At 40.7% G+C, this 27,395-nt stretch overlaps 1 protein-coding gene across 1 annotated transcript; it reads left to right on the top strand.

Annotated features, from left to right (window-relative positions):
• Positions 1-3,315: 3,315 nt before the first annotated feature.
• LOC133453150 (zinc finger protein ZFP2-like) lies at positions 3,316-25,319 on the top strand. Its single transcript, XM_061733045.1, has 3 exons — positions 3,316-3,582; positions 11,226-11,912; positions 24,450-25,319. Exons 1-3 carry the CDS (start codon positions 3,411-3,413, stop codon positions 25,301-25,303), a joined length of 1,713 nt encoding a protein of 570 aa, XP_061589029.1. The 5' UTR covers positions 3,316-3,410; the 3' UTR covers positions 25,304-25,319.
• The last annotated feature ends 2,076 nt before the right edge of the window (positions 25,320-27,395 follow it).

Below are 27,395 nucleotides of genomic sequence, written 5' to 3'. Positions count from 1 at the left end.
CAAGTGTGCTTATTTAAATAGAACGGAGCAAAACTTAGTTTGATTGCATTTTATTTCACTTTACACATCAAGCAAATCCTTAAAAGTCTTCATCATCTGTTTCGCATTAAACAGCTCAGTGGAGTCTCATTCACGTCGCAACTCACGGGGGCTTCACCCGCCCCCTTCTCTTTTTACCGTTCTCATGGTGGCCGGCCTTACATTACCGTAATTCAGGTAATAGACACGGCGCACTGTTTCATAAGGCGCCCGGCACATTAAAAAAAAAAAAAAATGTGCGCCTTATGGTCGCGAAAATACGGTACGCATTTTTTTCATAAATCCTGCCTCATGCTCCTTTAAGCCAAACAGTGGCAAGAAAAACTCCCCTTTAGGAGGGAAGAAACCTATAATGCTTTTTTTTATATTATATTATATATATATATATATATATATATATATATATATATATATATATATATATATATATATATATATATATATATATATATATATATATATATATATTTATTTATATAGTGAAAACAAGGCTTTACCTGAACTGCAACGACAGTGGAGGAGGGAGGGCACAACTACGCCACCCGAGAGACCATAAGTCGACAAGGAAGAAACCCGAACCCAGGCCACCCACAGCCCCACAGAGAACCAGAAGAGGGCGGGAGGAAACCCCCCACCAGCAAGCGACAGAGGGAAGCCCCGGGCGGGGCCCCTTTGACCACGGGAAGAAGCAGCCAGTAAATCTACGGTGATGAACCAGGACCCAGCCGATCACCAGCCACCCGACGTAGGCCAACCATGCAGCCAGGAGGTCAACACCCCCCAGGACCACAACCCCCACCTGGTAAGAGGCCAGGGGCCACCTTGACAGTCGGGAGATGCAGCGGTGATGCTGCTGGTGGGGGGTTTTACCCACCGATCATCAATCCTCTGAGCTGTATACAGAGGTTCTTCGGTTATCAGTCGACTGATACCGACTTTGCTCCAGATATTTCGGTAAATGAATCTCCTGACATGCGCATGCTGCTCCACCTGACGCTGCAGCTTGTCCCCGTCAGGTAGCGCAGCCAGATCTCTGCTGCCGTCCGTCTGGTTCTGAGCTGAATCAGCGGGGCAATCCCATGTAACATGTCGTCAAACCAAACGGAGCAAATACATAAATATCTCTGCTGTTTCTTATCATCAGTTGCTGCATGGGCAGGACTAAGAGCTCTCCAGTCTCCCGACGGCTCTGGTTGAACGGCCCGACAAACGACCAGGGGAGTCTCAAAAGTCACACGCAAATCCAGCGCAGCTCACAGACAAAAAAAAACGTTTGTAAATCAGGTTACATTTGTTTGTGCATCAAAAATAAATTTGTGTATCTTGTTCTACGCACGTGTGAATTGTTCTGTGCATTTGTGAATCGGTCCGTGCATTTGTGAATTTTGTCCTGTGCATTTGTGAATTTTCTTGTGGATCCGCGTGTGCATTTGTGAATTATGAGACTGTTCTAGCCCCATACGCTGCTGCTACGACCAAGGACTAGGACAGGCTGCAGCGTGTCATTCAGTCTGCTGAGTAGGTGATCAACTGAAAGCTGCTGTCGCTCCAAGACCTGTACGACTCCAGGACTTTGAAGCGTGCAGGAAAGATTCTGTCTGACCCCTCCCACCCCAGTCACAAACTCTTTGAGACTCTCCCCTCTGGCAGGAGGCTGTGGTCCACCAGGACCAAAACCTCACGCCACGAGAAAAATGTTTTCCCATCTGCCACCAGCCTTATTACTTACTACGACAGGAAGTGCCGTGTGCACTCTTAATAGTACGTCCGAGTTAATGCACACTACTGATATTTACTCAAAAGTGTGCCAAATTTAAGTATACTTTTTAGTATATACTTTTTAGTATGGCATTTACTCCCATCCACCACAACCACCCCCTCCTCCTCCTCACGCACGCATGTGCACACACACATATGTAACAAAGGTTGATTTGACAAATTAATAATTCCCCCAAATTAATAAATACATTTAGTTTTTGAGTGTGTGTTCTTGTATATTCTATTTTGGGGGAAGGTGAGGAGGATGGGATGGATGGGGAGGGGCAGCACCCCCATAAATGGCTCTGTCCCACCTAAACTTTCCCTCAGACTGGCAAGTCTCCAGGGAAGCAGCAACTGAGCTGAGCGCAGTATGTATATATATATATATATATATATATATATATATATATATATATATATATATATATATATATATATATGTGTGTGTGTGCGTGTGTGTGTGTGTGTGTGTATGTATATATATACAGGACTGTCTCAGTGATAAAGTTCTTTATTTTCTGTATTGCAATTAAAAAAACTAAAATGTCATACTTTCTGGATTCATTACAAACCAACTGAAATATTGCAAGCCTTTTATTACTTTAATATTGCTGATTATGGCTTACAGTTTAAGATTAAGATTCCCAGAATACTCCATAATCAGCAATATTAAAATAATAAAAGCCTTGCAATATTTCAGTTGATTTGTAATGAATCCAGAATGGATGACATTTTTGCATTACAGAAAATAAAGGACTTTATCACAATATTCTAATTTTCTGAGACAGTCCTGTATATATATATATATATATATATATATATATATATATATATATATATATATATATATATATATATATATATATATATATTATATATATATATATATATATATATATATATATATATATATATATATATATATATATATTATATATATGTAGGTATGTATGGGTGTACATATATATATGTGTGGTGTGATTATGTGTGTAAGTAGATATATACATAGATATAGAGCAGATACAGTATAGTGTAAATAAGTATATTTATATAAATATTTATATGTGCATGTGTGTACAAATATATAGAAATATTCAACTATGTGTATGTATGTATGCATGTATAAGTATGTGTGTGAGTATAATTACAGTATATAATAATAATAATAATAATAATAATAATAATAATAATAATAATAATAATAATAATAATAATAATAATAATAATAATAATAATAATAATAATAATAATAATGAAAAATGTAACGCTTTATATAAATTTCCCTGGCGTGGTACAAAAAAATTCATCCTCCTCAAAGTTTTGATGGGTGTGAAATCAAATTAATGAGACCCAAACATATTTTTAAACTAGGCGCTAAATATGTTTATTTCTGCTCAAAAGTTGGACATTTTAACATGGGAGTCAAAGGAGAGCAGTATCTAGCGGCCAGTCGCTATTTCCGGGAACAGCTCGTGTCCACCGTCGGACCGGTAACAGCGTGACACCAGCGGAAGTAAACATAAACAATCAGTCGCTAACACGCGTGAACGCCGCTTGAAGACTGTTATATTTCTGTGTTTCAGATGAATATCTGAGTCCCTGCAGCGACAATGTCTCAGGTTCAGTGTCTGAGAGAGTTTATCATCAAGCGACTAACTGCTGCTGCTGGAGAAATATTCACAGAGTTTGAAAAAACCATCGTTCAGTACGAAGAAGAGATCGACCGACAGAGAAGACTGTTGGAAATCACCTGGAAACCTCAGATCAAACTACACATTACAGGTACGAAACCACGATCAAACTACACATTACAGGTATGAAACCACGATCAAACTACACATTACAGGTGGGAAACCATGATCAAACTACACATTACAGGTATGAAACCACTAATAAAACTACACATTACAGGTATGAAACCACTAATAAAACTACACATTACAGGTATGAAACCATGATCAAACTACACATTACAGGAATGAAACCATGATCAAACTACACATTACAGGTACGAAACCATGATCAAACTACACATTACAGGTACGAAACCACTAATAAAACTACACATTACAGGTACGAAACCATGATCAAACTACACATTACAGGAATGAAACCATGATCAAACTACACATTACAGGTATGAAACCACTAATAAAACTACACATTACAGGTATGAAACCTGAACACAAACGGGATTGTTACTCTGTAAAAGTCTGAATAAACTAACACATGAATATGATTCACTTATTATTATTGTATGTCCAGGTTCATCTCACAGTGGAACAGGTTGCCTTATGCCATTACTAAAGCAACAAGCAGAGACTGTTTTAAAAAGGTTACTTTTGGGTACAGACATAAACAATGTTTAATATATATGTTTGATATACATTTTGTGATTTATTGCAATGTAGTTGCAGGTTGTGATGGTTGCCACTACAGTGATGTTGCTGGTGTAATGATGTGGGTGGGGGGGCTTTGATTTGATTTATTTTATTTTTGTACATGTAAAAAAAAAAACTAAAAAAAACAACACTTCATAAGAAGTTTAAGAAAACAAAACAACAAAACAAAGAATTTCATCCTTTAAAACTTGCTATCTTGATTTCCATGTGCCAAAAAAGTAGTAGGAAGAAGTGTAAACTTATTTAGTCCTACCCCCATTCACTGATCATTAACCTGTATTTATAAATACTCACACACTGTACTCACACTGTTAAATAACAGTATTATTATTATTATTATTATTATTATTATTATTATTATATACTGTAATTATACTCACACACATACTTATACATACATACACATAGTTGAATATTTCTATATATTTGTACACACATGCCCATATAAATATTTATATAAATATACTTATTTACACTAATGGAGTGATGTAATTGTATTTACTTATGTATTTAGTTATGTATTCATACATTTAAAATGTAAAGTATTATATGAAGTATATATGGGTGGTTGACGAATAAGCCAAAAAAAAGTATTTTTTCAAAAACTTCAAATATTATCCTGAAAATTATTTTTTTGTGTTGTTATAACTCTTAACTTTCCAAATATATATGTGTTCTTTTAGATTAGTGTTGAAATATGCATTTTTTTCATGAATTCGCTATATCTGTGCCTTAAACTGTCATGCGGTGTGACGTGAAAGTTATTTCATATAAAATGAAAATGGAGTACTTATATTTTTTCTAATTCAATTCATCAAACATTTTAATCATTACTGCTTTGATATTTAACATTTCCTTGTGACAATTTTGTATATTTTGGTTTATTTTTCTATACCATCATGTAAAGGAGGACATCACTCCTCAATATTTCAAGATACTTTAGATTAATTCTGGTAAACCTTTTGACAACTGTAAGAAAATGCTTGAGAGTCTTGCTGATACTAATTCCCTTGTGTTCTATTGATATTTTCATGATTTATCACTAACAAAGCTGGGTTTTTTTTCAAAATTGTGAACGTCACACCAAATGACATGAGTGTCACACCAAATGACATGATTGTCACACACATGATAAACTGCACCACACCACAATATATCAATTCAAAAAGTGTTTTATATGTATTCAATACAAAAACAAAACAACTGTGGAAACAGGCTACATATGAATTCCAAATAATGGTTCAATAATAATGTAAAATTCATACATTAATCACATCAATCATGAATGAACATAAAAAATAGTGTGTATGAATGAATTAACAGAACAACACTGAGCTATGAATGACAGTGACACCTTTGTAGCAAACAGTTAATTAGAATGTCAAATTCATACATTAATCACATCAATCATGACATTTAAAATTTGTTTTGTAATAATAGAAATAATAATTTTAATTTATAGAGCACTTTCCATCAAAGTGCTGTACAGTTACAGAACATTGTAGTTCACATGTTTAGAACTAAACACCACACACCACAATATGTCAATTCAAAAAGTGTTGTATTCAATACAAAAACAACAACTGTGGAAACAGGCTACATATGAACTTCATATAATGAAGTCTTGTGTCAATGTGTCTTGCTTAGAAGGAGGAAGTGATTTGACACTGCGAGGGTCATTTTTTCCTTTTTGTTTCTTCTCTTCATACCTGTTAAAGGAAAATATATAATGACTAAGATTTTTTAACATTTAATTTCAGATTCAATATCATACTGTAGTAAGTAGTTGTAATAGTAATCACATTATTACTATGCTATTACTATGCTGGTTGTGGCCTAGAGACCTTCAACCTCTCCTGTGTCTGTAATATGTGAACTGGCATAATCTATTTACTTTTTTCTTCTTTCCCTGAGGATATCCTCTCTCGTCACAGGGTCTGCATTCAGTCTTTCCCTGTACTTGCGTGTCCTTTCCTTGCTGGACATATGTGCCTCACTCTGACAAGAAATGCAGGAAAAAAATCTTTTAGAACAGTATGGACAACTGTAAAACATGGTTGCATTAAATATAAACTTGTAAAGTATATTATTCATCATATAGATAATATTTTTTTCTCTGAAACATTTTAAATATATAAATATTCGGTAAGACTTTACAATAAGGGTTCTTTAATTAATGTTAGTTAGCACATTATTAAGCATTAATATATTAACTAATGTATAATTAATAATAATTAAGAGTAATGCATACATAATGATAACTAATTACATTATTATGCTTAATAATTTATGAACTAGCTTTTAGTAATAAACATTAATTTATTGCTTACTAATGCATAATAATGATTTTTAATATATTTTTAAATGTTAATTAATGCTTAATAATGTATTAACTAGCATTAATTAAAGGACCCTTATTGTAAAGTTACCAAATATTCATGTAAAATAAAGTGAATGTCATACGGTGTGACAGGCATGTCATATGGTGTGACTTGGAAAACCTGTCACACCACATGACACATTGTCACACCGTATGACATCTTGATCAGTTTAGCTAATTTATTAGCAAACTAAAAACTGCTAGCCTATAGCTAGCATGTAATTAGCCACATAGCAGCAGTGATTATTAAGAATTAATGAGTAAAATCTGAGAAAATTTTTTTTTTTTTTATGCAAATACTGTCACACCGTAAGACACAAAATATTTACCACTATTGGTTTTGTCAGATTCATAGGTTTTTAACTAAACATAAAAAAACAGACCTCACCTCATGAATTTGCAAGTCACTCCAGAGATGTTACTGTAACTTCCTGGTTGGGCGTGGTCCTCTTCATCATTAAGATGTCCAAATTATTGCCCGTTCAAAATACACATTTTAGTGTCACACCGTATGACATCCATTTTGTGGACAAAATGTATTTGGTCATAACTTGTTTTGACATTGTGCATAGCCATCAACACTTTATGTGGCTATTGATAACACTTTATTATTTTATATGCACTGTAAAACTATCAAATATTTATAATTTATTTTGAAATATGTGCATATTTCTGAGGGCACACATATGCCGGACAGTCACACCGCATGACATTTTTGATGTTTGGATCAAAATTATAAGTAGAAATCTTAATACACCCACAACATCTTTGGTATTATTGTACAATATCTTATCAGAGGGACAACATTTAAATATATATTCTGAAAAAATAAAACATTTTATTAGTGTGTGACACACGGACAGTCAGAATTTTGTTATTCGTCAACCACCCATATATAGTTGTGCTTTTATATGAATGTACTTTTAATCTTCATGGACCCCAGGAAGACTAGCTGGTGTTTTGCGTCCGCTAATGGGGATCTAAAACCAAGAACCAGTGGTCCATGTACATTCATATTTGGTACAGTTACCCCAAGAACTAGTGGTCCATGTACATTAATATTTGCTACAGTTACCCCAGAACCAGTGGTCCATGGACATTAATATTTGGTACAGTTACAAGAACCAGTGGTCCATGGACATTAATATTTGCTACAGTTACCCCAAGAACCAGTGGTCCATGGACATTAATATTTGGTACAGTTACCAAGAACCAGTGGTCCATGGACATTAATATTTGGCCACGAATCCAGTTTCCTGATATTTATATGTACTTCATTTCTACGCCGGGGCAATACACGAAGCAAAGCTTGAAGGCTTACAAAAGTCTTGACGCTTGGTCCGACTTCAAGGCGGGATTTGTTGTGAAATTAAAGTGATGAGGACACCGAACTTTATGATTTGACCGTTTAATGTTAGCTACCCAAAAATCCAACATTACCTCATACTAAATGGGAACCACAAATCCACGTTTCGGTGCCTGGAATCCAGTTGTTTCTGTGAATTGCAGCGATCCATTTGTTTCTCTTAAGCTTATTTTTCGTCAGTCTGTAAAACGATAACTCTGATTTCTTGCTAAATCTATGAGTACAGTCGATCGCACAACAGCTCTTTCCCATTTTAGATGTTTTCCAGTTGCTCAAACTGAATGTTTACGCTGACACTCAGTCTTTCTGACACTCAGTCTTTCTGACACTCAGTGGGCGTTACCAGTACTGGAGTTGAGAGGGGATGAGGGGGGATGGCATCCCCCCCTGAAATAAAAACGGTCCAAATCATCCCCCCTGTAAAACTGCCATCCCCCCTTTCCATCCCTTATCTCATTTCATCAATGAATGTGGTTTTACTGCTATTTCAACATTTAGAGTCATCACCAGAAAAATAACTTATTTGACAATTTTCACCTGTTTCAAGTACTTGAAATAAGTAGGAAAATCTGCCAGTGGGACAAGATTTATCTTCTTATTACAAGCAAAAAAATATTGTTCCACTGGCAGATTTTTCTACTTATTTCAAGTGAAAATCTACTTGAAACAGGTGAAAATTGTTGTTTTTTCCAGTGATTAGTCTTGTTTTAAGTGTAATGAGATTTTTTTTTTTACTAAAATGAGACCTTTTAACTTGAAATAAGACAAATATTCTTGTTAAGATTGTGAGTTTTTGCAGTGATCCATGTTACTTATCCTGTGAAGGACAGAGTCATATTGATAAGTTCAGAAAAGTGTTTTTTATTGTTGTGTTTTGATGTATTTGATGTAAGCCCAGTGGATATTTAAAGCTTACAGAAGGCTGCATTTAACTGCTGCTATGTCATTCCTGCAGTATTTCTGCAGCTGTTTTGGTCACTGCTATTATTTGTAATAAATATAAAACACTATAATTATAAAATATACTATCAAAAACATTCTAGAATGTGAAACGTCACTTTTATATTTTGTCTTACTTATTTTTGTCTTCTTTATGTATTGTTTGCTTCCACGGAGTAAAAGCTAATGTCTCATATTTTGCTGATCATAAGAAAAAAGGGTAGGCACTATAAGCTACGGCTTCAGCCTACACTTTTTCGGCAAAAGAAATGTTGTTTTTTCTTTCCTTTTCATTTTGTTCTGCAAAAAGTGTGTACAATCCGAAATAAAGATTCATAACATAACATAACAATATATTATATTATTTGTAATCAGCACAAATGATCTGTCCCCATATGATAAAATCCACCACCCCCCCTGATTATTTTTTACAACTCGAGTACTGTGAAGTCGCATCTGTGACGTCATGCGTATTCTCTCTATAAGGGAGGAATGATTTTTGCGACCAACTCCGTTTGGCTTTCAGCCATCGCTCTCCATGCGCCCCTGCTACACACACAAACAAGGAGGCGGGTAGGAAGGCGTGTCACTGCCCTTAATTCGCTATGATTGGTCGGTCAGATTGACAACATCAAGACATCTGGTGAGCATAGAACTGCAATTTATAGAACGTGTCCAAGACGGTCCCACAATCCCTGCAGTTGAAATGATCGTCTTCACATTTTGATAATAATAACAGTACAACACTTTTTTTTTTAAAGAAGAAATTGTTAAAATAATAAACATAATATTAAAAATTAATTACTAATTAAATTAATTAATCAGAAGTAAGTTATGGAAATCTTTTGGTTTTGTATAGGGCTTGGTCACCAAGGTGCATTCTGGGATGCGGCGGCCGTGTTGGCAGCCTCATGAGTGTAAACAAACAGCAGTGTAGTAGCAGTGTAGTAGCACCAAGTGAACGGACGGAACGCAAAAAAAAGATGTTAAAATGCCGGAAAGGAACTTACCGGGATACCTTAAACAAGGAAGCCAGGTAGCGGTATATGGAGAAAATAATGATTATTAATGGTTTGGATCCATATGAAATCCTTACTGAAAAGTGTAGCTCCTCGTCGGAGCGCCACTCTTTATAAGGGATTTACTGCCGCAGTTCTGCACAACCCACTTCTCCGGCTACCTTGTTTAGGAGTGTTTGGCAGCTGCTTTGGTAAATGTTCGACTCGCCATGTGTTTCAATAAATTAGTATAATAGTACAACATACAGTACATGTTTTGTATTACTCTTACCTTTTTCTTTTCTTTTTTTTGACTGCTATATTAAGCGGAAGAGGCTCCGAGGCGTGAGCAATATTTTTGTTTTCCTTGTGAGATTATTTTTTTCCTCTGCAGCTACAAATAGAGTTAATATTTTTTCCTCAACAAACTAGTTTTATCTGCAGGTTGGGGTTAATCGCACCGCAGAGAGCTGGCCAGGAACTGCGTTTAGCTGGAGAAGTGGGGAATAAAACCTGTGTGAATGATCTGACCCCGGTCTGTGTGAGTGTTTGTTTGTGGTTTACTGTGGAAGGTTATATTTGGTCGTCTTACAGCCACGATCTAAGCGAGCCGACGACTCTTTTACTCTGTTATCTCAGATACTTGGTCTCCGTGGTTCTTCCTCCAAGCAGGAAAGCGTTGAAAAGTTAAACCATTAGCGATGTTTTCCCCACGTCTGTTATGTGTGGAGCTGCTGCAGCTACAACACAGCAACGGGTTACCATGGTTACAGAATAACGGAAAGTAACTGTAGCACTGCGGGTGCTATGGGGGCCCGATCGACAGGATAGAGAGGACACGGAGTTTAGTGCAGAACCCTTTTATTCAGCAAAATCACCTCCACACGTGCATAAGCACAGCATCACACAACTCCTCAGCAGCAGCTCCTCCGACCCCCTTTGCTGCTGTCCAGCCCCGCCTTATCAAGGCTGGCAGGGTGGAGAGTTTGATGGGCCACACCTGTGACTCATCACCTGAGTGGCTGCACCTCCTCCACCCTGCCACAGTAACGATTACAAGTAAGACACAACGAAAAGGGAGCACGTCTGTACACGGTGCTCAGTGTTCGGAAGAGCAGCTCAGGTAGCTTCCAACATGGCGGCTCCGCCAAGTGATGACGTCAAGACGACCAAGCCCTATTTGATTGATTGAAAACCTTATTTTATTATTTTTATTTCCTTGTTCTTTAATCTATTTGAAACAATTTCCTGCTGTTTCTGAAATTAAAAAAAATGTTAAAAAAATGAAGACGCTGGTCTAAATTAGCAACCTTTTTGGTTTTTTTCCTTTCTATCTCCAGACCTCCCCCAGCAACATGAATGTAAGGAGGAGGAAGATCTCTCTGAGCCGCAGCTCTACAACCCAGACAAGAGCTCCGGCCCGCACCAGGAGGAACCAGAACTTCCTCAGGTTAAAGAGGAACAGGAGGATCCAGAACTCTGCAGCAGTCAGGATGGAGAGCAGCTGGTTCTGAAGCAGGAGACTGATACCCTAACGTTGACTCCCACTTACCAGGAATGTGACTTCAGTGAAGCAGAACCAAACACTGAGCAGCTTTACTCTCACGATTCTGCTGTAGCTGAGAGTTCAAATCAGGAACAAAGCAAGAACCTGGACTCTGGATCAACTACAGACATAGAGATGAATCCAAACACGAGCTGTCACAGGAACAGACCTGACGGTATAGTTGTTGACCTCTCTGCCGGGTCACAGAGTCAGTTTAAATCTCGGTCTGGTAAAAAGTCAGTCAAATGTGGCGTGTGTGGAAAAGCATTTAGAAATAAGTACGACATGCAGCGTCACTACATAATCCACACAGGCGTGAAGCCGTACGATTGTAAAGCTTGTGGGAAAAGTTATACTCACAAGAGCAGTCTGTTGGCCCACATGAGAAACCACACTGGAGAGAGGCCGTATTCCTGTGGAAAATGTGGAAAAGATTTCACTCGAAGAAGTCACTTGCGGTCTCACGTGAAAATCCACACAGGTGAGGAATGTTAACACACACACACACACACACACACACACACACACACACACACACACACACACACACACACACACACAAAGGTTTGATTTGAATTAAATTGATTTCAACCACGCAGCTGCAAATAAAAGAAACGCTTGGCAAATAAAATAAATGCTGCAAACAGAAACAAACGCCGCTGCAAATAAAGGAAACGCTGTAAATATAAAGAAATCCCGCTGCAAATAAAATAAACTCTGCTGCTGCTGCTGCAAAAAAAAAGACGCAAATAAAAAAGCCACGACGGAAGTGAATTACCGGGAACTATTTTTGCCGATTCACCGGTGTTGCACATTAAAAAATGACACGTAGCGATGTTGAACACTAACCTTTTCACTTATTTTCTCGTTCGTTGTTCTTCTTATTCCTCGCTCTTCTTATTTCTTCCTTTTCACTTACGTCCTCTTCATCTTCTTCTCCTCTCACGTAAAAAACACCGGTGCATCAGCAAAAATAGTCCCCGGTAATTCACTTCTGTTGTGGCTTATTTATTTGCGTCGTTTTTTTTTATTTGCAGCGGCGTTTCTTTATATTTGCAGCGTTTCTTTTATTTGCAAAGCGTTTATTTTATTTGCAGCGGCGTTTGTTTTTATTTGCAGCGTTTCTTTAATTTTCAGCAATGGCGGGTCTCGGCCACCGTAATTCTCTATTAAGTGAAAAACAAAGAATAACATGGGGGGGTAACGTGTTCCAAAGATTCTAGGAGCTCAGTTGTCCAGGGCTTTATGCCCCTGGTAGGATCCCCCAAGATAAATAGGTCCTAGGTGAGGAGCAAGGTGCAGCTCTAAAGACCTCGTATAATGAGTAAAAACAACGACTTCTGGGCTTCTTCAAAAAGATTCTGGTCCAACACCCAGCAGCTCAGGAGGGGAAGCTGTGCACCACCATGACTGTGTGTGGTGGGGATGATTCCCTGCGGCCTCATGTACAAAATGTGCGGCACGCAGAAAATGTGCATACGCCACTTACTACGCTCGGTCGGATTTTCAAAAAGTGACTTGGACGTGAAAAGTTGCGGTCCTTCACTCACACATCAAGTCTGGCGTACGCACTTTTCTGAGGTTTGGTCCGTTGGCGACGCTCACTGGTGATGCAGTGAAGTCCAGAATATGAGGAAACGTGACGTCAACAAGTTCACCACCACATGAATCCACCACATGAACATATACAGGACTGTCTCAGAAAATTAGAATATTGTGATTTTCTGTAATGCAATTACGAAAACAAAAATGTCATCCATTCTGGATTCATTACAAATCAACTGAAATATTGCAAGCCTTTTATTATTTTAATATTGCTGATCATGGCTTACAGTTTAAGAAAACTCAAATATCCTATCTCAAAAAATTAGAATATTCTGGGAATCTTAATCTTAAACTGTAAACCATAATCAGCTATATTAAAATAATAAAAGGCTTCAATATTTCAGTTGATTTCTAATGAATCCAGAATGTATGACTTTTTTGTTTTTTTAATTGCATTACAGAAAATAAAGAACTTTATCACAATATTCTAATTTTCTGAGACAGTCCTGTAAAGGCAGGAGCACAACGATGAGACCTGTCAATCACAATGGCAGCCTTGGTTCTGTTATACCCCTTTTACACCAAGCTGGTTCCAGGGCTGGTTCTGGGCTAGAGCCAGACTTAGCACCAGTTCTTTGGTTTTACAGCTGAAATTAAAACAGCTTTTGGCTCTCAGCTTCCTGATCAGGGTGGGGATGGAAACAAGGGGGAGTGGTGGTGACGTATACAGTAACGTGATGACGTGGCTCTCTGGCCAGCTGCTGGCCAGCACCAGCTTGTGTAAAAGCAAACGGTTCTCAACCGGTTCTTACTTAGAACCAACCGCGAACCGGCTCTAGCACCAGCACTAGCACCAGCCCTGGAACCAGCTTGGTGTAAAAGGGGTATCAGAGGAACCTGCTGATGCAGCACCAGGAGCGAGTCTTCAGGGACCAGGTAGATCTGCTGGTCCAGGACTAAGACTGGACCATCAGCTGGTTTAGGTACCAAGAGGATCTTCTGGATCTCTGTCCTGAACTGGAACAGGTCGGACATCTCTGTCACCATGACGACCGTATGGGACGACTACTCGAGATCAAAGCCAGATCCTAAACATCCCATAACTGTGTTAAAATAAAATTTGGTTCCCTAAAGTTGTCTTTTTAAAATAAAACTAACATGTCACTGAAAAGTTGGTTGGTAAGAACTGATGTGACTCAGCAAAAAAGTTTGTATTGAATGTTTATGCAACTTTCAGAGTCTGATATTAGTCAGCTGCAGCTGCTGCAGGAATCCAGAGTGTGTCTCCGGTGATGGAGGGCAGTCTCTCCTCCTGGTGATGAGAGACCGGGACCTAGACAACAAAAGTTTTTGTTGTTCACAGTGTTGTACTTATGAGAGTGGTGATTGCGGACATCCTGGAAAAATAATTTATTTGGGGGCATTTCCATTTCACAAAGACAACAGACTACAGTAAGGACAGAATGATGTTTGTACCAGTTAAGACGAGCACCACTGCTACTTGTCTGATAGTTGCATGTGAGCGTTACAGAAGCTTCTATTCCACTGACTTCATCTTGTTCAGGAGAGATTGTGTCTCCAGCTATTAGTCCTGGAAAAAGTGGAGAAAATGAAAACATGATTTCCATTCTATTCAATTCAATTCAATTTTATTTATATAGCGTCTAATACAACAGAGTTGTCTCTAGACGCTTTACAGAGACCCATACCCAGAACATGACCCCCGAGCAGTTATTACATAAACAATGGCAGGTAAAAACTCCCCTAGTGGGAGAAAAACCTTAAGCCAAACAGTGGCAAGGAAAAACTCCCCTTTAGGAGGGAAGAAACCTTGAGCAGGACCAGGCTCATCAGGGGGGACCCTCCTGCCGAGGGCCAGACTGGTGGGTCAGGGACGGCAACAGCACAGCAGGCAGGTGGAAGCAGCAACGGGATGACCGGGGGTGGGGACCGCAGGCCAGCACGCAGCTCCCGAAGCTCCGGCCCAATCAGCAAGTCCCAGGTTGGGGTGCAGGGTCAGGAAAAGACTTGTGCTCCGTAATGCAAGCTACAAGCCACCCACGACCACCTGCAGGACAAAAGAGAGAAAAGGGAGGAGAAGGGGGGGCCAGCAACGGGATGAACAGGGGTGGGGACCGCAGGCCAGCACGCAGCTCCCGAAGCTCCGGCCCAATCAGCAAGTCCCAGGTTGGGGTGCAGGGTCGGGGAAAGACTTGTGCTCCGTAATGCAAGCTACAAGCCACCCACGACCACCTGCAGGTTCCGGTGTCCGGCAAAGGATGCTGCAACATGGACAAAAGAGAGAAAAGGGAGGAGAAGGGGGGGCCAGCACAAGAAACCACAGGAGCGACTCTGACACACTAAAGTTTACACTACCTAGAGATTTACCAACACCAGCTAGAGGTTTACTAAACACTAACTATAGGCTTTACTAAACAGAAATGTTTTAAGTTTAGTTTTAAAGGTGGAGGTGGTGTCAGCCCCCTTAACCCAGATTGGAAGTTGGTTCCATAGTAGTGGCGCCTGATAGCAGAACGCCCGCCCTCCAAATCTACATTTAGATACTCTAGGAACTACGAGTAAACCTGCACTCTGAGAACGGAGAGCTCTGACAGGAACATAAGGCACTATCAGGTCTTGCAAATAATGCGGAGCTAAGCTGTTTTGGGCTTTATACGCAAGTAATAAAATTTTAAATTGGATTCTGAATTTTACGGGTAACCAATGGAGCGACGCTAACACTGGAGAGACGTGGTCTCTCCTGCTAATTCCTGTCAGTACTCGTGCTGCTGCATTTTGGATCAGCTGGAGCCTATTCAGCAAATTACTTGGACATCCTGCTAACAACACATTACAGTAATCTAGTCTAGAAGATACAAACGCATTAACTAGTTTTTCTGCATCACTCTGTGAGAGGATTTTCCTAATCTTTGCAATATTACGGAGATGGAAAAAGGCTATTTTACAAACCTGATTGACATATGGTTTAAACGACAAATCCTGATCAAAAATAACACCAAGATTTCTCACAGTTGCACTGGAAGCCATCGCAACACCATCTAATCCCTTCCTAAGATGCTCTGGACCAAGAATGATAACCTCTGTTTTATCTGAATTTAGAAGCAGGACATTTCTGGACATCCAGTCCTTGATGTCCCTAAGACATGCCTGAAGTTTAACTAACGGTTCTGTTTCATCCGGCTTCATAGACAAATAGAGCTGCGTATCATCAGCATAACAATGAAAGTGTATGCCGTGATTCTGGATTATACTTCCCAACGGCTGCATGTATAAACTGAACAAGATTGGCCCTAGCACTGAACCCTGCGGAACACCATAACAGACCCTTGACTGTTTTGAAGAAACCTCATGTACATGAACAAACTGGAACCTGTCAGATAGGTATAATTTAAACCAACATAGAGCTGTCCCTTTAATCCCAACAACATGCTCTAACCTGTGCAGTAAAATGCCATGATCTATAGTGTCAAAAGCAGCACTGAGGTCCAGTAGAACCAGTATGGACACTAATCCCTTATCTGAGGCCATAAGGAGGTCATTCGTAACTCGAACCAGTGCTGTCTCTGTGCTATGATGCATTCTGAACCCTGACTGAAAGACTTCAAACAGATCATTTCTATACAAATAGTCACATAACTGGCTTGAAACTGCCTTTTCCAGAATTTTAGACACAAATGGAAGGTTGGAAATTGGTCTATAATTAGCTAAGGTGTCTGGGTCAAGAGAAGGTTTTTTAAGTAAAGGTTTAATTACTGCGACTTTGAAAACCTGTGGTACATATCCTAAACTTAGGGATAGGTTAATTTGGTCCAGTATTGTCGCACCAATAAGAGAAAAAACATTTTTGAATAGTCGAGTCGGGATGGGGTCTGACATACATGTGGTAGACTTGGCTCTATTGACGAGTGAGGTCAGCTCAGGGAGGTCTATAGGATCAAAATAGTCTAGAGACAAGTCAGAGCCTTGGGAAGTCGCTAAAGCTGAAGAAACGCCCACAACCGGCTGGTTGATTTCTTCTCTAATTCTCGTGATTTTACTGTTAAAGAAGCTCATAAAGTCCTCACTACTGAGAGCTGCAGGAATGCACGGCTCAACAGAGTTGTGACTCTTTGTCAGCCTGGCTACAGTGCTGAACAGAAAACGTGGGTTACTTTTGTTATCCTCTATCAACGTTGAATAATAAGCTGTTCTGGCTTTGCGAATGGCTTTTTTATATACTATTAGAATATCTTTCCATTCACGATGAGAGTCTACAGACCTACAAGAGTAGCACTTCCTTTCTATTTTACGCACGCTTTGTTTCAACATGCGGATATCTGAATTATACCAGGGAGTTAAGCTCCTGTGGCTAGAAACCCTCCTTTTCAGAGGAGCAACTTCATCTAAAGCTGAATGCAACAAATCAGCAGTGTTACTAGCAAGGAAATCAACATCTGCAGAGGTAGAACCCAGGTCACTGGCCTCGACTACATCACTATTTCGCACTGTCGTAAGATAAGCAATGGCAAAGAAGCAAAGCAAAGAAACCAAAAAAGAAGTGAAATACAGTCTGGATATGTGGTTAATGCAGCAGCTTCAACAAAACTTGAACCCCTGTTCTTAAACTCACCTAGAATGTGAGATAGAAGCAGAAACAGCTGAATGTCTGGAGATCTTCAAGCCAGACAGACAGCAGATGAACTATGTTCTTCCACTGCAGGAGAATGAGGAAGAAATAATGTCATTGATGAGCTGAAGTTCAGTGGGCGGGGCCAATTACCTCCTGACATGATTTGTTTCACTTCAACTCAACCAATCAAATAGTTTTGTGTTTCCTCAGCAGCTCTGTCTCTGTCTCTGATCTTTACCGCTTAGTTTAATTTGGTTTTATTTAGCACATTCAATAAAAATAACATCACACAAATAAGTGCAGTTAAAAGAAACTGCAGGGAGGAGCGAGCGAGCCAGCAGGCTTATGAGGAGCCCCCACCTAATAACATTTAACAATATAGTTATGAGGATACAAAATCATAAAATAAAAAAAATACATCATGAAAATTGCATGCAGAACATGAATGAAAATAAAAAAATTACTGTTGACCTATAAAGACATGATCATGAAAATATGAATATTATTCTGAACAAGTGGCAACACAGAATATGAAGTACAAAAGAAACATTAACAGTGGGAAAAGCAGGAGCTTTCTTGGCTACACTGTGCGACTTTTGAAGATGGATAGGGACAATTGTCTGGTACCAACTATTCCAGACTTTGACACCTCTATACCTAAACAAAAATTGGCTGCTAGATTGCTGCTTCATGTTTCTGTTGTCTTTGTCATCAGCCCAATGACTCAACAATCAGAGCTTTAACAGTGTGTGAGGTCCTCTAGTGGATGTTGTGGAGTATTGTGTCGTCTTCCTGCAGGTTTTTGTACAGAGTTTTGGTGTTTCCTGTCACTGTGGGCTGCAGAGCACAGTAGTACACAGCAGAGTCTGACACTGCAGCAGAGGAGATCTGCAGACGGACTTGGTTTCTCTCTTTGTTCAGCTCAGCAGTCAGTCGAGGGTGTGGAGGTTTTGCTTCCACCACCATTGGTGTTAGTGTATCAGTGATCAGGATAAGGAACTGAGGAGTTGATCCAGGATCTTGTCGATACCACTGCAGATTATCAGCTTTAACTGAGTAGTTGCAGGACAGAGTAACTGTACGAGCCTCTGAAGAAAATACTTCATGTCTGGTGGGAGTAATATCATCCTCCAGGCTGTTACCTGCTGATCAAACAACATGTTACATTTACAGCTCCAAAGTCACAAACAGTGAAAGTTACTGTGAAAACAGATGTGAACTATTTAGTCAGTCATGAAGTGACCACATCTTGTGAACGTTTTAAAAAAATGTCTTTGTTTTTCCAGATATTTATGCCAGAAACATACGTACCTACGAGAACTGAAAGAAACCAGACAACAGTCAGTTTTTCCATGTTTCCAGATGTGAAATGTTGAAGTGATGTTCAGGGTGACGGAGCTGCGAGAGGTTTAGGTGAGTTGTGGTTGGTGTGATGTTCACAGCTGCCTTTACGCTGCTCTTTACGCTGCTCTGCAGTCGGTGGGAGGAGACGTGTGAGTCTGCACTCCTTTCCCTTCAGCAGTTGTTCACATACGTTTTCAGTGACTACGTTTACATGCAGTCAAAATACGGGTTATTGCTAATATTCCGGTTACTGAAACATTCGGAATATTCCGTTTACATGGTAATTAATCATTTGGGATATCTGCAAAATAACTTTTTTGGTCTCGCTGAACTAGTCTTGGTCTTGACTTGGTCTTGATACTCTCCGGTCTTCGTTGCGTCTTGGTCTCTGTTTAGGCGGTCTTGACTACAAGTCTTCCTGAAGGTCAGTGGTTCCAGCCCTAGTTCCTCCTGTGTCCACCAAAGTGTCCTTGGGCAAGACACTGAATTCCCAGTTGTTCTCGGTTGTCAAGGCCAGCGCCGTTGTGTGGCAGCTCCGCCGACAACCGTGTGTGGGTGTTTGGGTGTACGGGTGTACGGGCTTGTGGGTGTACAGTGTTGGAACTGTAAGAGTACAGCTGGAAAGCGCTATATAACTGTAAGCCATTTACCTGCAGCCAACTCAATATAATTCAATTCAATTTTATTTGCATAGCGTCTAATACAACAGATGTTGTCTCTAGACACTTTCCAGAGACCCAGAACATAAACCCCCGAGCAATTATTACATAAACAATGGCAGGTAAAAACTCCCCTAGTGGGAGAAAAACCTTAAGCCAAACAGTGGCAAGAAAAAATCCCCTTTAGGAGGAAGAAACCTGGACCAGGACCTGGATCATAAGGGGGAACTGGGGGGGACGGGGACATCTTATATAAGTCACATTTAAACCTCACATTGATTATACTGTTAAAAAAGCACATGGCTGTCTCGCTTCACTTTACCGTTCAATCAACTGTTTCACTTCCTGTCAGAAAAAGGTTAATTTTTCAACTCATTGACCCACTTGTTGATTATGCAGATATTGTTTATCAAAATACTCCAGACACCCATCTTAAACCTCTGACTGTATTATTTAATTCATTATGTAGATTTGTGTTACGTTGTCCTTTTCAGAACATCGTTTTATGTTTGATTCATTGAACTGGTTTCAACCCAAATCTAGACGGCAGTTTCACTGGCTTCAGTTCCTTTTTAAATGTGTTTATTTTCACTGTTTTTCCTCCATATTTAAAAGAACTCATGATTCCATATAACTCTCCATACTCACTCAGACATATGAATTTTCCTTTTTTCTTTGTTCCTAGAATTTTAGAGAGGTTGATAAAAGATCATTTTATTTTAAAGCTCCATCAGATTGGAATAATCTTCCCCTCTTTTTGCATTCTATTACCTTTTTTCATTGTTTTAAGTTGTCATTATATTCTCATCTTAAAACAAATTGCCTATGTTTTTAATTTATGTATTTTTTTGTCCTTTTTTTCTATTTATTTATTTATTTTTCTTTTTTCTCTGTTATGTTATATTTATCTCATTGTTTCGGTTATTCAATTAGTCTACTTTGTAACTAGACTTATGTGGGTAGGGGTTGTGTGTGGGAGGCTGAGCAAGATGTCTGTTTGTTTTATGTCATGTATGTCTGTACTGTAATGTGATATATTGTAATGTTGTATGTTTTTTGGGACCCCCTTGAAAATGAGATGTTACATCTCAAGGGGCTATCCTTTAATACATTCTAATTCTAATATAATACTCTGAAAGTAGCATAAACATTCAATAAAAACTGTATTCATTCATTGCTGAGTAACATCAGTTCATACCAACCAACCTTTCAGTGACATGTTAGTTTTATTTTAAAAGACAACTTTACAGAACCGTTTCTATGCTACAAATTGTGTTTTAACACAATTATGGGATATAATAAAGCATCATGTTGGTCCGAACCGGAGCGTTGCTGGGACCAGTTCAGGAATCCAGAAGGATCGCTGCACTTTTTGTGCATGAGGCCCCGGGTTTTTTGAGCGGCTTGCAGCCAAATGTGAAGCAGCTGGGATGGAAATCAGCACCTCTAAATCCGAGACCATGATCATCAGTCAGAAAAGGGTGGAGTGTCCTCTCTGGCTCGAGAATCAGATTCAATTCAATTCAATTCAATTTTATTTATATAGCGTCTAATACAACAGAGTTGTCTCTAGACGCTTTCCAGAGACCCATACCCAGAACATGACCCCCGAGCAGTTATTACATAAACAATGGCAGGTAAAAACTCCCCTAGTGGGAGAAAAACCTTAAGCCAAACAGTGGCAAGGAAAAACTCCCCTTTAGGAGGGAAGAAACCTTGAGCAGGACCAGGCTCATAAGGGGGGACCCTCCTGCCGAGGGCCAGACTGGTGGGTCAGGGACAGCAACAGCACAGCAGGCAGGTGGAAGCAGCAACGGGATGACCAGGGGTGGGGACCGCAGGCCAGCACACAGCTCCCGAAGCTCCGGCCCAATCAGCAAGTCTCAGGTTGGGGTGCAGGGTCAGGGAAAGACTTGTGCTCCGTAATGCAAGCTACAAGCCACCCACGACCACCTGCAGAGAGAGAAAAGATCCTGCCCCAAGTGGAGGATTCTAGTATCTAGGGGTCTTGTTCACAAGTGAGGGAAGAATGGAGTGGGATATCGATAGGCGGATCGGTGTGTGGCGTCCGCATTCATGCGGACTCTTCATCAGTCTGTCATGATAATGAACCAGTCGGTGTACCTGCCTACCCTCAACTATGATCACGAGCTGTGGATAGTGACCAACTTCGGACACCTTGGTAGAGCGATATAATAATGAATAATGACTTGGTTTTATATAGCGCCCTTCAAGGCACCCAGAGCTTTACAGAGATCATTATTCATTCATCCACATTCTCACCAGTGGAGGTAGCTACGTTTTGTAGCCACAGCTGCTACGTTTGTAGCCACGGCTGCACTGCAGACTGACGGAAGCATGGCTGCCATATCGTGCCAAACGGCCCCTCTGACCACCACCAAACATTCATACACATTCAAACGGGGCAAGGTGGGTAAGGTGTCTTGCCCAAGGACACTACGACAGCAACTGGGACGGAGCGGGATTCGAACCGCCAACTTTCCGATCATTGGACGACCCGCTCTACCACCTGAGCTACTGCCGCCCCAAAATATCTGTCCCTGCCTTCCGCCACCGCCTAGCTCACATTTGACCTCTATGGCCCCTCCCACAGCTGGTGAGCCCATGGGAAGAGGGACCCACGATGCTTTTGTGGGCTGTGCCCAGGTGGACCCCATGGGTGCAGGCTTGATAGCAAGCTCTGCCTCCAGGCCTGGCTCTCGTGGGGGGCCCCGATTGCCCAGGCAAGGGGGAATGGAAAACAAAGCTATCATTGACTACGTTTACATGCAGTCAAAATTGGGGTTATGGTCAATATTCCGGTTACTGAAACATTCGGAATAATGTGTTTCCATGCGTGAGCAAACAGGGTTATCCCTGTGTACATGGTAATTAATCATTTGGGATATCTGGATCAAACCAGCGACGCACGGAGAACGTCATGACGCAATTCCCGTCATTTCCGCTTCTTCTTCCTGTATCCACATTCAAAACAACAACAATAACAGCAGCACGGCGGATAATGAACAGCCCTGTAGTTCTCCTTTTTCAGCGTCTTCCAGCGGAGCTTGATCTGGTCTGGCGTTTGTACAAATCCTGCTTCGCGCAACTTTTCGCTCACCTTTTTGTAAATCCCGCTATCCGGTACTGTCTACCGTCTACAAATGTCAAAATGTTAATATCCTTCATTACATTTATGAAGTGATTAGTCTCCTCCTGGTCTTGCATTTCTCCGTGTTTATAAGAACTTCCTGGACTCAAAAGACCAGGATTCCTGGTGAAAAGAACATGCACAGAAAACAGATTCCTGTTCTGTTTGATGGGGATATTCCGTTTGGTGTTTACATGACCCAATATTCGGGTTAGAAAAGGAGTAATCCAGGGTTCATATTCGGGTTTTTAAAAACCAGAATATGAGCAAATTCCAGTTATTCAAAGGGGTTATTGGTGTTTACATGGCCGTGCATAAACCGGGTTATTGCTAATATTCCGGTTGGAAAAGGGTTATTGATGCATGTAAACGTAGTCATTCATCATAGTGCCTATGTGCTGCGCTTTGTCTCATTCATCACCTACGACCTGTTGGCCTTCAGTGACCCTACTTACTGATCTTTTGGGATCACTGGAACACCCAATCCTCTCCACCACAATAAGGTGGCAGCTCAAGGAGGAAAATTAAGTAATGTATAACTATTTTGTTGCATCAAAACAAGAAACCACAGCAGCTACCAAGACATTATTTACGGGTCCAGCAAAAGTAGCAGTAAGTAATCATAAGTCTCGCATTGCATTTATTTTGTGTGTTTTTGTGTAAATACATTTGCATGACTGATCCAGGCAGTCTGTGTCAGTGGAAGGGTGATGCTCAACTTTAGAGAAAGTTTTCTTCACAATTTAAGATAATATTGAACATATAAATCACAGCCATTTCTCTCATTCTTTTTCAATTCAATTCAATTTTAAAAACTCTCCTAGTGGGAGTTTAAGCCAAAACAGTGGCAAGAAAAACTCCCCTTTAGGAGGAAGAAACCTGGACCTGGATCATAAGGGGGGACCCTCCTGCCGAGGGCCAGACTGGGGGGGTTGGGGACGTCAGCACCACAGCAGGCAGGTGGAAGCAGCAGCGGGATGACCAGAGGGGAGTGGGGAGGGGGACAGCAGGCAGGTGGAAGCAGCAGTGGGATGACCAGAGGGGGGTGGGGCACCGCAGGCAGGTGGAAGCAGCAGCGGGATGACCAGAGGGGGGTGGGGGACCGCAGGCAGGTGGAGGCAGCAGCGGGATGAGCAGAGGGGGGTGGGGGACCGCAGGCAGGTGGAAGCAGCAGCGGGATGACCAGAGGGGGGTTGGGGACTGCAGGCAGGTGGAAGCAGCAGCGGGATGACCAGAGGGGGGTGGGGGACCGCAGGCAGGTGGAAGCAGCAGCGGGATGACCAGAGGGGGGTGGGGGACCGCAGGCAGGTGGAAGCAGCAGCGGGATGACCAGAGGGGGGGGGGGGGGGCAGCAGGCAGGTGGAAGCAGCAACGGGATGACCAGAGGGCGGTGGGGGACCGCAGGCAGGTGGAAGCAGCAGCGGGATGACCAGAGGGGGGTGGGGGACCGCAGGCAGGTGGAAGCAGCAGCGGGATGACCAGAGGGGGGTGGAGGACCGCAGGTAGGTGGAAGCAGCAGCGGGATGACCATAGGGGGGTGGGGACCGCAGGCAGGTGGAAGCAGCAGCGGGATGACCATAGGGGGGTGGGGACCGCAGGCAGGTGGAAGCAGCAGCTTTTCCTGGCGAGATTGCAGATGTCGGAGAATAAAATAATATTTAAAGCAGTTTTTTTTTTTAATACCTCCAGATCTTCCACATCAACAAGACTTTGAAGCGGAGGAAGATCTCTCTGAGCAGCAGCTCCGTATCCAGGAGAGGAGCTCCGGCCCGGACCAGGAGGAACCAGAACTTCCTCAGGTTAAAGAGGAACAGGAGGAACCAGAACTCTGCAGCAGTCAGGATGGAGAGCAGCTGGTTCTGAAGCAGGAGACTGATACCTTCATGTTGACTCCCACTTACCAGGGAAGTGACTTCAGTGAAGCAGAACCAAACACTGAGCAGCTTTACTCTCAGAACTCTCCTTTAAGTGAACAAAGCAAGAACCTGGACTCTGGATCAACTACAGACGTAGAGATGAATCCAAACATGAAACGTCACAGGAACAGCCCAGGCGGGAAACTTGCAGACCTCTCTTCTGAGTCACAGACTCCTTTTAAAACTCAGTCAGGTAGAAAGTTTGTCAAATGTGATGTTTGCAGAAAAGTGTTTAGAGGTATGTACAACATGCAGCGTCACTACACAGTCCACACAGGTGTCAAACCATATGTTTGTAAAACTTGTGGGAAAAGTTTCCGTCAAAAATGTACTCTGGTGGCACACATGAGAACTCACACGGGCGAGAGGCCGTACTCTTGTCAGACGTGTGGGAAACGCTTTACTCAGAATAGTGGTCTGTTTGCTCACATGAGAATCCACACCGGTGAGAGGCCATTTTCCTGTACAATATGTGGCAAGAATTTTGCTTATCGCTTTAAATTATCGATTCACATGAGAATCCACACTGGAGAGAGGCCGTATTCATGCGGCATATGTGGAAAAGGTTTCACTCAAAGAAGTAACTTGAAGTCTCACATGATCATCCACAAGCGGGAGAAATGTTGACTCTCACACACGTGTGATTTTATCATACTTTATTCATCTCCAAATGTGAATAAAGTCTATGTGGTTGGATTATAAATTGAGAATAAATGCATATTTAAGAAAACAACTTGACTTCACTCAAACTCTTGAAAAGCTGAAGTGTATCAGAGAGACAGGTGTGAAACCTCTAGAGATCTCCATAAATGTACTGAACTGTTGTGTTGCTTGGAAATGACTGATGGCGATGCAGCATCAGCAGGTACAGTGGGGCCAAAAAGTATTTAGTCAGACACCCATTGTACAAGTTATTCCGACTTTATTCTCGTAATATTCCGACTTTATTCTCGTAATTTTATGGCTTTATTCTCGTAATTGTACGACTTTATTCTCGTAATTTTACGACTTTATTCTCGTAATTTTACGACTTATTTCTCGTAATTTCCTATTTTTCTTTGTCTTAGTTTGGCCCATAGTTGTACTCATCGTACAACTATGAGACAAAATGAAATTGATGAAGAATTTATTTGTAAATTATAGTGGAAAATAAGTATTTGGTCAATGACTAAAGTTCATCTCAATACTTTGTTATATACCCTTTGTTGGCAATGACAGAGGTCAAATGTTTTCTGTAAGTCTTCACAAGGTTTTCTACACTGTTGCTGGTATTTTGGTCCGTTCCTCCATGATCTCCTCTAGAGCAGTGATTGGTCCGTTCCTCCATGATCTCCTCTAGAGCAGTGATTGGTCCGTTCCTCCATGATCTCCTCTAGAGCAGTGATTGGTCCGTTCCTCCATGATCTCCTCTAGAGCAGTGATTGGTCCGTTCCTCCATGATCTCCTCTAGAGCAGTGATTGGTCCGTTCCTCCAGGATCTCCTCTAGAGCAGTGATTGGTCCGTTCCTCCATGATCTCCTCTAGAGCAGTGATTGGTCCGTTCCTCCATGATCTCCTCTAGAGCAGTGATTGGTCCGTTCCTCCATGATCTCCTCTAGAGCAGGGGTTCCCAACCTTTTTTGTGCCAAGGACCAGCAGAAGTATAAACAAAAAGCTCAGGGACCGGTTAACAATTTATGTCAATTTTAATAAACATTTCAGAAAAAAACAATGCATTTTAAAATGCAGGCTATCATCAGCGACGTTAGCTGATGTTGTGGCCTTTAAAACTTGCTTCTGCAAATCTAACTCACGTTTTTTCCTTTCGAAAAAATCCACTGGTTTGTCTTTGAGAGAAGGATGTTTTGTATTTAAGTGTCTTTGGAGCTTGGATGGCTTCATTGCTTCGTTGGCGAGCGTTTCTCCACATAAAATACATAGTGTGTTTGGCGTCTCCAAATCGCCCGTTGCAACAAATCCGTATTTTATATACATAATGTCGTACTTGCGATTAAAGCTTTTGCTTTTCTTTTTGGTAGGATTTTCCACTTGTTCATCACTATTTCTTTTACTCGAACAACCAGTAAAGAAAGGGCTCATGGAGGTTTGCTGAGGTCCGCTCATCTCTGCAGCTGACTGTACCTAACCTAATTATATGACAAAAAAATGCAAAAATTGTTTTCTTAAATTTAGTATGAGGTTGCTTTAATTATGTGGCAAATGATAATAAACACGAGAAAGATGGGTACTTCAATAAAAAATAAATATTTTATTCAACTTTGCTGCTGTTCATACAAAAAGTAAATAAAAAACAACAATTTTCACCTGTTTCAAGTAAATTTTCACTTGAAATAAGTAGAAAAATCTGCCAGTGGGACAAGATTTTTTTGCTTGTAATGAGAAGATAAATCTTGTCCCACTAGCAGATTTTTCTACTTATTTCAAGTGAAAATTTACTTGAAACAGGTGAAAATTGTCAAATAAGTTATTTTTCTGGTGTTATTTTTCTGGTGATGACTCTAAATGTTGAAATAGCAGTAAAACCACATTCATTGATGAAATTACATAAGAGATGGAAAGGAGGGATGGCAGTTTTACAGGGGGATGATTTGGACCATTTTTATTTCAGGGGGGGATGATTTGGACCATTTTTATTTCAGGGGGGGATAATTTGGACCATTTTTATTTCAGGGGGGATGATTTGGACCATTTTTATTTCAGGGGGGATGATTTGGACCGT

The sequence above is a fragment of the Cololabis saira genome, chromosome 10 (assembly GCF_033807715.1).
Source record: "Cololabis saira isolate AMF1-May2022 chromosome 10, fColSai1.1, whole genome shotgun sequence".
Classification (NCBI taxonomy): domain Eukaryota; kingdom Metazoa; phylum Chordata; class Actinopteri; order Beloniformes; family Belonidae; genus Cololabis; species Cololabis saira.
This window is presented reverse-complemented; position numbering and strand designations above follow the sequence as displayed.